Raw genomic sequence first — 11,784 nt, 5'->3', positions numbered from 1 at the left:
TGAGGATATCAGAGTAATTGTGTGTGTCGCGTTGCACACAGACAGAGAAGTTGAAATTGTACGCTGTGTGAGTGTGTGACTTGTTCATTTCCTCTCTTGGTCTCCATAGCAACGCTGGCAGTTTTGGGAAAACATGATGTGCCGTGCGGGCGGCGAGATGTGTGACTGACACCTCAGCTGGTTGGTTGGTGGTGTACGCCATCAGGCCGTGTGTGCCCGCACCATCAGGTCGTGGGCTGGCAGCCATGCGTGAGGAGGAAGACGACCTTCGTCACTGATCCAGGATGCTGTCACGTACATTCCCTCACACGCGCTCGCACATAGACTGCGCTGTGACGTTTGTGTCACAACGCATTACCCAATGACCAAAAAGCACCAGACACACACAAGCACAAACATTGAAAGTAATACCAGTGAAGCAGGAGGTCTTTCCCCAGACTGTGAATGTGGTCACTGGTGTAACACCTCCTGTAACGCCTACCAGTCAAATGAGGGAATACACAAGTCTGGTGAACTCTTCCATGACATTCTCGGGCACTGGGGATGCCTCACTGCTGGGAACCCCCTCAGCATCCAACCCCCACAGGCATTAGAGTGCAGATGCCATCAGGACACAAATCATCACTGAGAATGGCACAAAAAACTTGATCATCTGATGGACAGGGGATGGACGAATTGCACTGACATTGCTAAAGCTAAAGCTAACGTCATGCCAAATCCATTGTGTTCCACTGAGGTTCTATGGGCGTTGAGAGTCTAGTTTGTCAGGTGCATATTGCATTACGTACATTACACTTCGTAGCTGTTGATGTCTTCCATAACAACTGCCTCTGCAAAATCGGCAACATCTTTTGGCCATACAAGATATCAAATGAAGAACTTTACAAGAGGACAGGCTGCTCACATATGTCTCTTCAAATTCAAAAACGAACACTAAGATGGCTCGGCCATGTATTCATTTATGTGTGTCCAATGAAAGAACACCAAAAGTCGCCTTGAGATGGACCCCGATCGGGAAAAGAAAGAGGGGAAGACCAAAGAACACCTGGCGAAGGACCGTGATGACAGAGCTAAAGGGGATGGGGCTGTCCTGGGATGGAGCACAGCCAGGCCAAAGCACGAGGCAGGGTTCAGTGGCAGTGTATGATTGTGGCCTTATGTCCCAACCAGGACGAAGAGAATAAGTAAAGTACACTTAGTAGCTGATGCTTTCATCCAAAACGACTTACTGTTATTTACAGGGTGTTGGTTACAGTCCCTGGAGCAATGTCGAACTAGGTGCCTTGCTCAAGGGCACTTCAGCCATGGCTGGAGGTGTAGGGAGAGGTATTAGAATTGAGGCCTATTTATGATTGAGAATTAAATAAATGTTTTTGTATGTGGACAAAACAACCCTCGTGCACGCCGATTGAGAATTAAAGTAGCCTAATGTGTTTGTGTATCGACAAAACCACCCAGCACTACAGCTGTGCACGAGCTCCCAAGTCCACGAGTACGCACAACCCAAATCCCGCCCATCCGCACCACCTAAAACCTGCCCATCCTGGCCGACACGGCGTCAAACTAGTGAGTCCCAGGGAGAGGTAAGGGTGAGATTCGAACCTGCAACCTTCTGATCTTACGACCAACCCCCTAACCATTAGGCCATGGCTGGCCACTTTCCACATGATATGTGACTGCTGTTTTTTCAGGTATTTACTGCATGTCATGTGACTGATGGTTTTTTAGGTACTCAGGAGCTTCATGTGACTGCTGCTTTTTCAGGTGCTTACACAGGTCATTGCGGTGGTGCGCCAGGTTTGAAGGCACCTGTAAATCCAAATGACACACTGCTCAGTGTTGTCAATTTAGCAATTTAGTGTTGCCAATTTTTGACGTCTCTGGCGACTAAAAACCTCATCTAGCGACTTTAGCGACTTTTTGGTGCGTGCATTTTCAATGTAAAATCATTGTTTTTCAGCATAATTGTAACTCTGCGCCACAGTCAGAAGCGTTTCCCACGGTAAAACAGGGCTGCAGATTAGCTCTGATCTCCAAACAGTAGCTAGCACTACCCATTTGTACTGTGAATGAAGGCATGTGGGCACGTTTTCTAGGGATCAGTGTGACGTGACGTCATATGTAACGTCATGACGTCATCTAGCCTCTTTTCAGCAAGCCAATAGCGACTTTGGCTGGGGTTTTTTGGGCAACACTGAACCTGCTCTTCAAACTCACTTCATTTGCTCTTTATCGATGGGCACTGATGCAGGCTTCCTATTATCCCCTGGAATTCGGTCAAGGTGTTGTATGGGAGTTCAAGATTCCCCAAAGAAGCTTCAGGTTGCCACTGTGATGGAACCCCTTGAAGTTCTCTCAGGAACCTGCTGTGCGTATGTGACAAAATTGGTAGTTGGAAGAACCAAAATGTTTTCTTGAAAGTCCCTCAAGAACTTAAAGGGTCTTTGAGGAACCATCAGGTACCACTGTGGGGTAACCCCTAAAAGGTTCTGTTCTTTTAGGTTCTTCTGGTGCAGGGGTCAGGAACCTATGGCTCTAGAGCCACATGTGGCTCTTTTGGGAAATGTATATGGCTCTTATTTATCTGGGTTTGCTAACCATCCCTTGAAATACGGTATGGTCCTATATTTATAAATAAAAGTACCGGTTCCATATTGAATTGAAACGGGACATGGGACGTTAAAATGTGTCAAAATGCTGGAAATTACATCTAAGAAATGCAACATTTTCGGGGAGAGGACTCCCAGACCCTTGCCATAATGAAGTTGACAGCTGACAACCCTCTACTTAGTGAAAGTGAAAGGAAAGTGAAAGCCCATTGGGAAACTCCAACTCCCATTGTCATTGTGACACAGCACTCCACAGTACACAAGTGAACACTGCACACTGCACACAACGAAATTGCATTTATGCCTCACCCGTGCAAGGGGGCAGCCCTCAGTGGCGCCCCATGGGGAGCAGTGCGGCGGGCCGGTACCATGCTCAGGGTACCTCAGTCATGGAGGAGGATGGGGGAGATCGGGAATTGAACTGGCAACCTTTGAGCTACAAGTCTGACACCCTAACCACTTCCCCATGACTGCCCTACTTAGGCTACATGTTATCAATTAAAATAATAACTTGACAGTATAGTCTAAGATTGTTGGGCTTAATTGAAATACATGCTTTTAATTGCATTCAGTGTTTTTAAAATGGTATGGATCTCGTGAAATTTTCTGTTAAAAAAAATAGCGTTTATGGCTCTCTCCACCAAAAAGGTTCCTGACCCCTGTTCTGGTGGATGGCTGGTTCTTTAGGTGAAATTAAAACAACAAGACATTAATTTCTTTATTTGGTGATGTTTGTGGCCACTTAGTAGTTTTATATTGCTACCATAGTTGACCATCAGCTACCAACTTGAGTCCTGTTGTTGCTAGGTGACCAGAGGGAAACTGTTCCTTTCCACAAAAGCCTGACAGCAGAACTGGGAAACCCCTCCAGCTGTGTGCTCTGAAACGTGCATACCCTTAAATGGCACACCATGTGTGTAATAAATGTGCTCACAACTCAAGTGAGTTCACTAATGATCTCCTCTAGCAGGGATCAACTGGTTTTGAGAATTAGCTGGGACAAATACAGCATGTCAGAAGAATTTTGACCTTTATCTGTATCTGAACCCAGGATTTGAGGCTCTGGTCATAGTCAAGTCCACAGGTGATCTTTCAATGAGAAGATAAAAGATGTTCTTGTCATGGTGAGATACCAATTTCACTTTTGATGATCATTTTGAAACTTTTCAAAGCATGCTGATGTGTATAGCTTATTGGATTAAAAAGAGGCCGTGGAATGTGCCTCATAAACATTAAAGCAGAAAGACACTACAGATGAGGTCAGAATAAGAGGGATTTTAAAAGGAGATAAGATTGGGGAAGGGGAGGAGTCACCAAGGTCTCAATTAAATCATGCGTCTCCATGACGTTTATAACATTACTCACTCCAGCTCAATGAGCCACTTGTGTCAGGAAAGCACAAAAAAACCCAACGTCATCTCAAAAGGGTGATTTAAATGCACAGTAATCATGAATGATTTGAAATAGTAGGCCTAAGGATAAAAAACAATGCCAGTAATCAAGTCGGCGTATGCACTACATGACAATTTTTTAAGCGCTTTGAATTACACAGTAAACTCAACAAACTTGTGATTTCCCGTTGCCATAGGGATCAACTGGAAAGCTCCACAAGTACTTGTAACTAACAAGTGTCACAAACTCCACACAAAAAAAGAAACCCCAACCCAACCGATCCTTCCCTTGTCTTAATGAGGAGGGGGGATTATCTCCGGCTGGGTGCCCGTGCTCATGCTCTTGCTGCCGAAGGTGTGTGTGCGTGCGCGTGCGTGTGTGCGTCCATGCGCGTGCGTGTGTGTGTGTGTGTGTGCGGGCTAGTGTGTGTGAATTATCTCCGGCTGGTTGCCCGTGCTCATGCTCTCCCTGTCCAGGGTGGAATTATGGGTCAGCCTGAGGTGTATTTTTAGATCCCTAAGTATAAGACGGCCTTTTAAAGACTCCTCCGTTCCCCAAATCAGATGTTGGCGATGCTGAAGTTGATGACATCAGTATTTATCCTTTGAGTGGAATAATGATGATTATGGAAATAAAGACATAATGTGAACGAGTCATCAATTTCAACGATCACAAATGACTTTTTTTTCATGAATGACTTTAACCCTCGTGCTATGTTAGAAAAAGAGGTCCTCTCAATTTGTTGACGCCGGTCATAACTGTTGATTCATTATTTGGTAGACTTTTATTTGCAGTATTGGTCTATGTAACCATATCATTACAGCGCAAGTCAGATATGTGCTTCATTTTTAAGTTTATATCTCCACTCTCCATTTTCTTAGCACTCTTTTGTTTTTATTTTTAAAAAAGAAATCAGGGTAAATGAGGTAAATGAGGAAAAGCATTCTCTGTGTTGCATTGGAAGTTAATCAAATGGCCAGGACTCCCTGGTAGAAGAGGGCTATTTTTATACCTCAACAGGACCTTATCTTTCCATTTTTCTCCATGTACCCCTACAGTGTTCTCATGTACCCCTAGTGGTACACATATCCCCGGTTGGGAATCACTGGATAAGGTGAAGGACATATACATATCTCATTAGAGTACAATGAAAATATTTGAGAAATATTTGGGAAAAAATATTTGCTGGTGAAGTCTGAAATCGGTCATTTTCATGGCCTCATCTGTCACCAAGGTTCAATTTGAACTTGTTTTAAAGAGAAAAACTAGATTTAAAAAAAATGAAATGAAGGACAAATGCAGCAGACAAATCATCAGATATGGATGAATCATGAGGACTTGATAGTGCAGTTGAGGACATGATGTCATCACTAGGGAAGCCATAGTCTGTCACCAAGTTGCAACAGCTCCTTTGTGCACTCAGCAACTTGATGCGTTTGACGCAAAGCTGAGCAGTGCAGCTAACAGATATTAAGGTTAGCAAAGGTCAGGAGAGCTAACTCCATATATCGAACAGCAGGTCTGTGTTAAGGCCACTGTCCACCTTTACCACAGCAGACCAACAGACAGGAGCACGCACCCGCACCCACACGCACATGCACACCACACGCACACGACATCTGATCTGCAATACAGCCACCTGTCCACAACAGACATAAGGCAACAACACACACACACACACACACACACACACACACACACACACACACACACACACACACACACACACACACACACACACACACACACACACACACACACACACACACACACACACACACACACACACACACACACACACACTACATATCTGATGTGCGATAAGGCCTCTCCTTCAGTCAGGTGGCTTTTCGCTTTCGGTTGCTGTCCTGTCACTTCCTCCTGTCTGTCATGTGTCACTCACCAGCTCACTTCCTTCCCCTGTGGATGACCTCTCTCTCTCTCTCTCTCTCTCTCTCTCTCTCTCTCTCTCTCTCTCTCTCTCTCTCTCTCTCCCACCCCCTGTCTGTCTTTCTGCCCCCCTCCTCTCTCTCTCTCTGTTCATGGCTGTCTGGAAGCCTCAGGATGTGTGTGATGTGATGACATGTGGGCTGAGTGAATGATTTGGTGATAACTGTCTTTCGTCAATTGAATGACGAATAAATTGATCAAACTTGGTGCAGGGTGTACAGTACAGTCTGCCTGGGGTGCAACACCTTAGTCAACACATTACTAAGGTACTGGTTACACAAATGCAAATATTTTTAAACGGGAATATTTGTTTATCCGTTTATGTGTAAAAAACACATGTGGATAACCCCCGATAGCCCCCGAAATGAGATATTTTTAGAGGCTTTTGTGCCTTTATTGATAGGGAAGTGGAGATTATGACAGGAAGTAAGTGTGGGGAGAGAGATGGGGAAGGATCGGCAAATGACCTGTGATGATCGGCAAATGACCCGAATCCGGGTCACCGGCTTAGTACCGGATATTTTTATAATCAGAGTTTTCTCAAACTCAGTTTATTTGTAAACAAGAGGCCAAAACCAATGCATTTTTTTGGTTTTTTATGCCTTTATTGTGATCGGACAGTAACAGAGGGACAGGAAAGGAGCGGGGAGAGAGAGATGGGGAAAGCTTGGCAAATGACCTCGTCCGGAATCGAACCCGAGTCCCTGCTTTAGCAGTCGAGTGCCCAGCCAAGTGAGCCACAGCTGGGCCAACCAATGCATTTCCAGAACCATCCATACACTGTATGTCACAGACACAGACCAATGGAGGGCCCACAGGTGGAAAGTAGGCCGGAAACGCCTATTAAATCTTATACAATACAAATGATGACACCCTTAGTCATAATCATGACACATAACCTATGTAAACTGCCTGTTGAAATAAAAGTAAATAGTGAAAGCACACCTGGGTAACTCCCATTGTCATTGTGACACTGCATGCACTGCTCACTGCACATAACAAAATTGCATTTATGCCTCACCCCTGCAAGGAAGTAGCTGCAAACAGCGACCCACGAGGGGCAGTGCAGCGGGACGGTAACATGCTCAGGGTACCTCAGTAATAGAGGAGGATGGGGAAGGGCACTAATTAATTACTCCTCCCACCAACCTGGATGGTCGGGAGTCAAGCCGGCAGGTCTGACACCCAAATCGTCAAATAGACCTCAAATAGCGTTTGATTTGGAAGGTGTTTATTTCTGAACTTGGCATTGACATGGATACAATTATACATTATATCTAAAAGTTACTTTTGTTACAGGCTACAGTTCCTGGATAGGAGGGTAGGAGAAATGTCTGATTAGATGCCTCCCTAAAAGGCTTGTAAAAATGTACTGTGCCATGCCTGTGTATACTGTAGGAGGGTATCTATATCCTGAAGTTCTTGTCCCCAACATCCTGAAGTTCTGGAGTTCTTTCCATTAAACTGACTCCTGTCCTCCCTTGCGCTTGAGGCCTTGTGATGACATCACAAAACATTGTTGACGATAGAAGTTTAATTCAATATCTCACAAAAGCGCAATTCAAAGGTAATTTTCTCATCAGCAATGGGGATGTTAAATGGGGAAAAGTCACCCAAAATTGTTGTGGCTGTGCTGACAGCGGGGAAACTTTATTGATTTCTCCTCGGAGGCGGGTCGTCAGGGAGGCACAAGGTAACAAGCAGGGGTTGAGGATGGAGGTTAGGACAATGGAAAGAACCTCTGGTCCTGTGGTCTCTCGGGGAGTATGGCAGGAAGTGGATCAGGAAGATGAAGTGGATTTTAGGAAGCGATGCCAAGAGTCCGTCTCCATCAACCTCAGCACCTCAGACTCCGCCTCCTCGAAACACCGTGGCAACGCAGACGCCGATGCCATCTGACCTTTGACCCTGTCTCGTGTGCGCTGGTTGAGGTTCACCTGAGGGCAGAGACAGGAGCGAATCGTCACGTACATGAAGGAGTAGGCATGCTAAACTGACTATAGTACAGTCAGAGGACATGAAGTGAAGGTTGATGCAATCAGCTGAACCCATCAATGAAACGCATGCTGTCAGCACTGTGATGAATTCCAGAAAGTTAATGACTCTGTCTGGCAGCTGGTCATTCTCACATGTACAATTCAACATGTTTTATATAGCATTATCTGATGCTGTATAAAACAGATGAGATGAGGCAGTTCCGCTTCAAAACCATAAACGGATAGCTGTCATCTTTGCCTGACAGAGTAAAACTCACACTTTACAGTAACAGCTGACTACTGATCAGATAAGACTGCTATGTCTGCTGTGTCTGATTCCAATCAGCCAACATCTCTCGGCATGAGGGGAAGGGTGACTTTGTTTGCCTTTGGTGAGATGGCCAACATCTCTACATGAGATTAAGTGAACAGTGGTTTAGTTGGTCTTTGAATTTGATTTTACTTTGATGGGACACACAATGACTGGCATGATCCCACTTTTACACAAAGTTAAGTGTGACCTTGGTTGCCCTTGGTAAGCCATATGAGGTGAAAAATGACCTTTGTTGACCATAATGACACGACTGACTTCTTTCTACTTGACGTTGTAAAGCATGCCTTTAGTTGCCCTTGAAGGCATAGTATTGAAGGTTCAAAATTAAAGATATGTGTTCAGAAGGAATTTTGACTTGGAAATTTGACATACAGTACAAGCCAACAGATGGCATCGTTATATCCACACTGTAAATAAACTAATTGGGTTATTCCATGCCAATTCAACAAATCTCCACACACTTATGTCTCTTTAAAAAAAAAAAAAAACATCACTGGGTGTTCCTTAGACATCCGTGTGTGTGTGTGTGTGTGTGTGTGTGTGTGTGTGTGTGTGTGTGTGTGTGTGTGTGTGTGTGTGTGTGTGTGTGTGTGTGTGTGTGTGTGTGTGTGTGTGTGTGTGTGTGTGCGTGTGTGCGTGCGCGTGCGTGTGCGTGTGTGTGTCCTGACCTCCTTCTCTGCTGTGGGGTGTAGGAACTCCTGGTAGATCTCCGTAGCTCTCAGGAAGCGGCGTGCTGATGAGGTCGACTCCCGGTATTCCCGACATGCCAGCCAGAACTCCAGGTTTTCCTCACTGAACTCCGAGCGCAGGAATTCCCTGAAGGCTGCCATGTAGTCTGCGGTGTGGGAGGAGGTGATGTGTTTACAGTACATACTAACTTGAGGATTTCATGATATTGGGCACTGCATGGGGTAAAAATAGCCATCTTATCTCTGATAAATGTACTAAATATAACTCCATGATACAGTAATCTCTAGTAAGGCACTACAGAAAGGCAAACCTCTTCTGTCAGATTAGGAAAGTAAACAAAGTGCCAGTCAAGGTGAGTTTAATAACCGAATGCTTCACTCACATTTGTTCTTCAGAAACTCAGCCAGTGAATCCCTCTCTGCATTCTGACCCCTAATTGACCTGCCGCATAAAAAAAGCAAACATCACAGTACACATGACAGGAAAGGTAAAGTGCTTGAATGTGCTTAAATCCAGTATTCAGATTGTAAAGTGACGACATGGGGACTCAGTACTTTTTGTTCCCCTTGTGTTGTTCTTCACTGTGACTCACCTGTAATCGTAATCGGCACACAATGAGGTTCTGTCTGCCACCTTACGCACCAGGATGCACCTGATGTTGTCCTTCTGCCTCTTTCTGCTGAGGAGAAGATGGAATCTGACAAGGGGAACAGAGAGAGGTTATAGTTTGAAGGTCGTACCATTCCCACATGTGAGAGACACATGGCCACCCTACTTGGGAATTCACCTGTGTGGGAAGGTGCCAACAAGGCTTATCACAATTGACGCAAATGCTGGGATCTGCCACAGTGAACAAATGGACAATTTAATGCCCCAATTCCATTCATATTTACATATTTTATATTTATAGTTATATTAATAGCTTAATTATTATTATTATTATTATTATATACCTGAGGTAAGAAAAACAGCTTGGCAAAGTCATTGGTTCCATATTCTGCCTGTTCTAACACTACAATTGTTGCCATGGTGATTGGCCAGTTCAGTGAATACGCTGGAGTAGACATGTGCCAGAGCATGAACCCGTCAACAGATATTTTACTCCAACTTAATGTACACAAACAAAAAAATATGCATACAATAGAAAGAGAAATCACCGGTATCCACACATATCGTTCCCACGGTTGCAATTACAAGAAGGGCAGGTGGGTTACCCCACTATCCTCAGGGCTATCTTCACGAGGCATTCACAGGGATTTCACTATAAAAATAGGTTTCCACATACTCAGTTTCCAGATCATTGCCCACAATGATGATAAAAAAATGTGTTTTGTACTCGATCCTGGTGCTTCCACCCCTGATCTGCTGTATTTTTGCTTCATTCTGTCTCTGTGCTATGTAGTGTGGTTTAACACATTACAGCTTCTCTTGGCCAGGGCGCAGGGGAAAAAGAGCCAACAGTCTCAATGGCTTCGTTTACATTATGTTTTTAATTCAGAATTAATCATTCAGAATCAAATCTTTCCCTCGAGTTTGCTTTGATCTTTCATTTAATTCCGAAATGTGAGGTGTGTACATGACAGTTTCAAAGCGGAATTAAGCTTTATTCAGAGTGAAAGTTAGTTAATTCCAAATTAAATGTCTCATGTAAACGTAGCAAATGTGAATGCTCTGGAAAGGTAAAGGAGAATTAAAATAAGTTATACAATTGCTGTGGTTCCCCAAAATATCTTACTTGCTTGTCTTCTTTCCACTGGATAGGAGGCTGTTGAACTCGTAGATCCTTATCTTGGAAAACAATAACTTTGGCATTCTGGCATAGACCCCTTAGCATTGAAGGGTTTGACTGTATGATACTGTAATATATGTGTGTGTGGTATTTAACCGGCCTAAGACTATGTGTCTTCGTGACGTCTGAGGCATGTTTCTGCAGGCTCACGGATACCAGTGTGGCATCACTGCACTACACACGCTGTCTCAACCAAACACACCAGACTTGATTCACTCAGCACTCATTGGCTCGTTTAGTATTATTTATTGTTGTTCATTTTATCTTTCTATAACAGGTACCTGGCAAGGGACTACTCTATATGGAAAATAGTGTATACTGCTATATAAATGTGTATTAAAAACTATACTGCACATACTGTACTAGCATACACTGTTACATCCTGGTACAGGGTCAGCCCTTTATTCCCACAGCCCATTGGTCCCACATCACAAAAACTTTTTTGTTTTAGTAAATCCATCTCTACTATTATGACTAGCGCATGGTTAGAGGTCATTGTGGTTTAGATGTTAACTGGGAGCATGATTCCAATCAGGTTGGGTTTTAGGGAAAGATTTTGGGTGAAACCATTGGGCTGCGTGACCATTGAGCCTAAAAATTACATTGGAAAAAGGTCTTAGTGATGTGGGGCCATTGGGCCGTGCCGTGGGAACATAGACCCGCTCCTCCGGGTACAAACATTGATCTCTCCCTGCTAAGCACAACGGATAATGCTTAATTTGAAATGTTTACAATGTGGATCTGTTATTATACATGTGTATTTGTATAGAGTAGTACAGATCACAGTCACATCACACAGCCAATAATATTAGGTTGTTAAGTAAAACAAGGCAGCACATTGTGAGAGCATGTGAGGTCTCTGGCCTGTGGAGTTTAGGTGAGTAATCTACGGTATTTGATTGCCGAACGGTGAAAACAGTTTGTTGAGGTATCATACTGCAGCATGATTACGCACAACCCAGTAGTGTGCTTAAGCAGCCTCTGGTATGTACTGATGCATTCAAATCCCCCGAGGCACATCCGATGGACTGCTTGATCAGTTTC

General features: G+C 44.2%; 1 protein-coding gene across 1 annotated transcript; it reads right to left on the bottom strand.

Moving 5' to 3' along the window:
- Positions 1-6,355: 6,355 nt before the first annotated feature.
- Positions 6,356-10,784, bottom strand: si:ch211-117l17.6 (regulator of G-protein signaling 8). Its single transcript, XM_063200845.1, has 5 exons — positions 10,687-10,784; positions 9,544-9,648; positions 9,334-9,392; positions 8,930-9,096; positions 6,356-7,888 (listed from the first exon to the last, which is right to left on the bottom strand). The coding sequence occupies exons 1-5, from the start codon at positions 10,761-10,763 to the stop codon at positions 7,733-7,735; spliced, it is 564 nt and encodes a 187-aa protein (XP_063056915.1). The 5' UTR covers positions 10,764-10,784; the 3' UTR covers positions 6,356-7,732.
- Between the last annotated feature and the right edge of the window lie 1,000 nt (positions 10,785-11,784).

Source organism: Engraulis encrasicolus, chromosome 6 (assembly GCF_034702125.1).
Source record: "Engraulis encrasicolus isolate BLACKSEA-1 chromosome 6, IST_EnEncr_1.0, whole genome shotgun sequence".
Taxonomy (NCBI): domain Eukaryota; kingdom Metazoa; phylum Chordata; class Actinopteri; order Clupeiformes; family Engraulidae; genus Engraulis; species Engraulis encrasicolus.
Note: the sequence above shows the minus strand (reverse complement) of the source record. Positions and strands in the feature narration are given on the sequence as shown.

Bases quoted from the DNA above. Each gene is read 5' to 3' on its own strand.
- si:ch211-117l17.6 (XM_063200845.1), bottom strand. From the start codon at position 10,763: ATGCCAAAGTTATTGTTTTCCAAGATAAGGATCTACGAGTTCAACAGC. The intron at 9,649-10,686 runs GTAAGATATTTT...TCCCCTTGTCAG, and splicing joins AGTGGAAAGAAGACAAGCAA to ATTCCATCTTCTCCTCAGCA. The intron at 7,889-8,929 runs GTCAGGACACAC...CTCTGCCCTCAG, and splicing joins ACCCCACAGCAGAGAAGGAG to GTGAACCTCAACCAGCGCAC.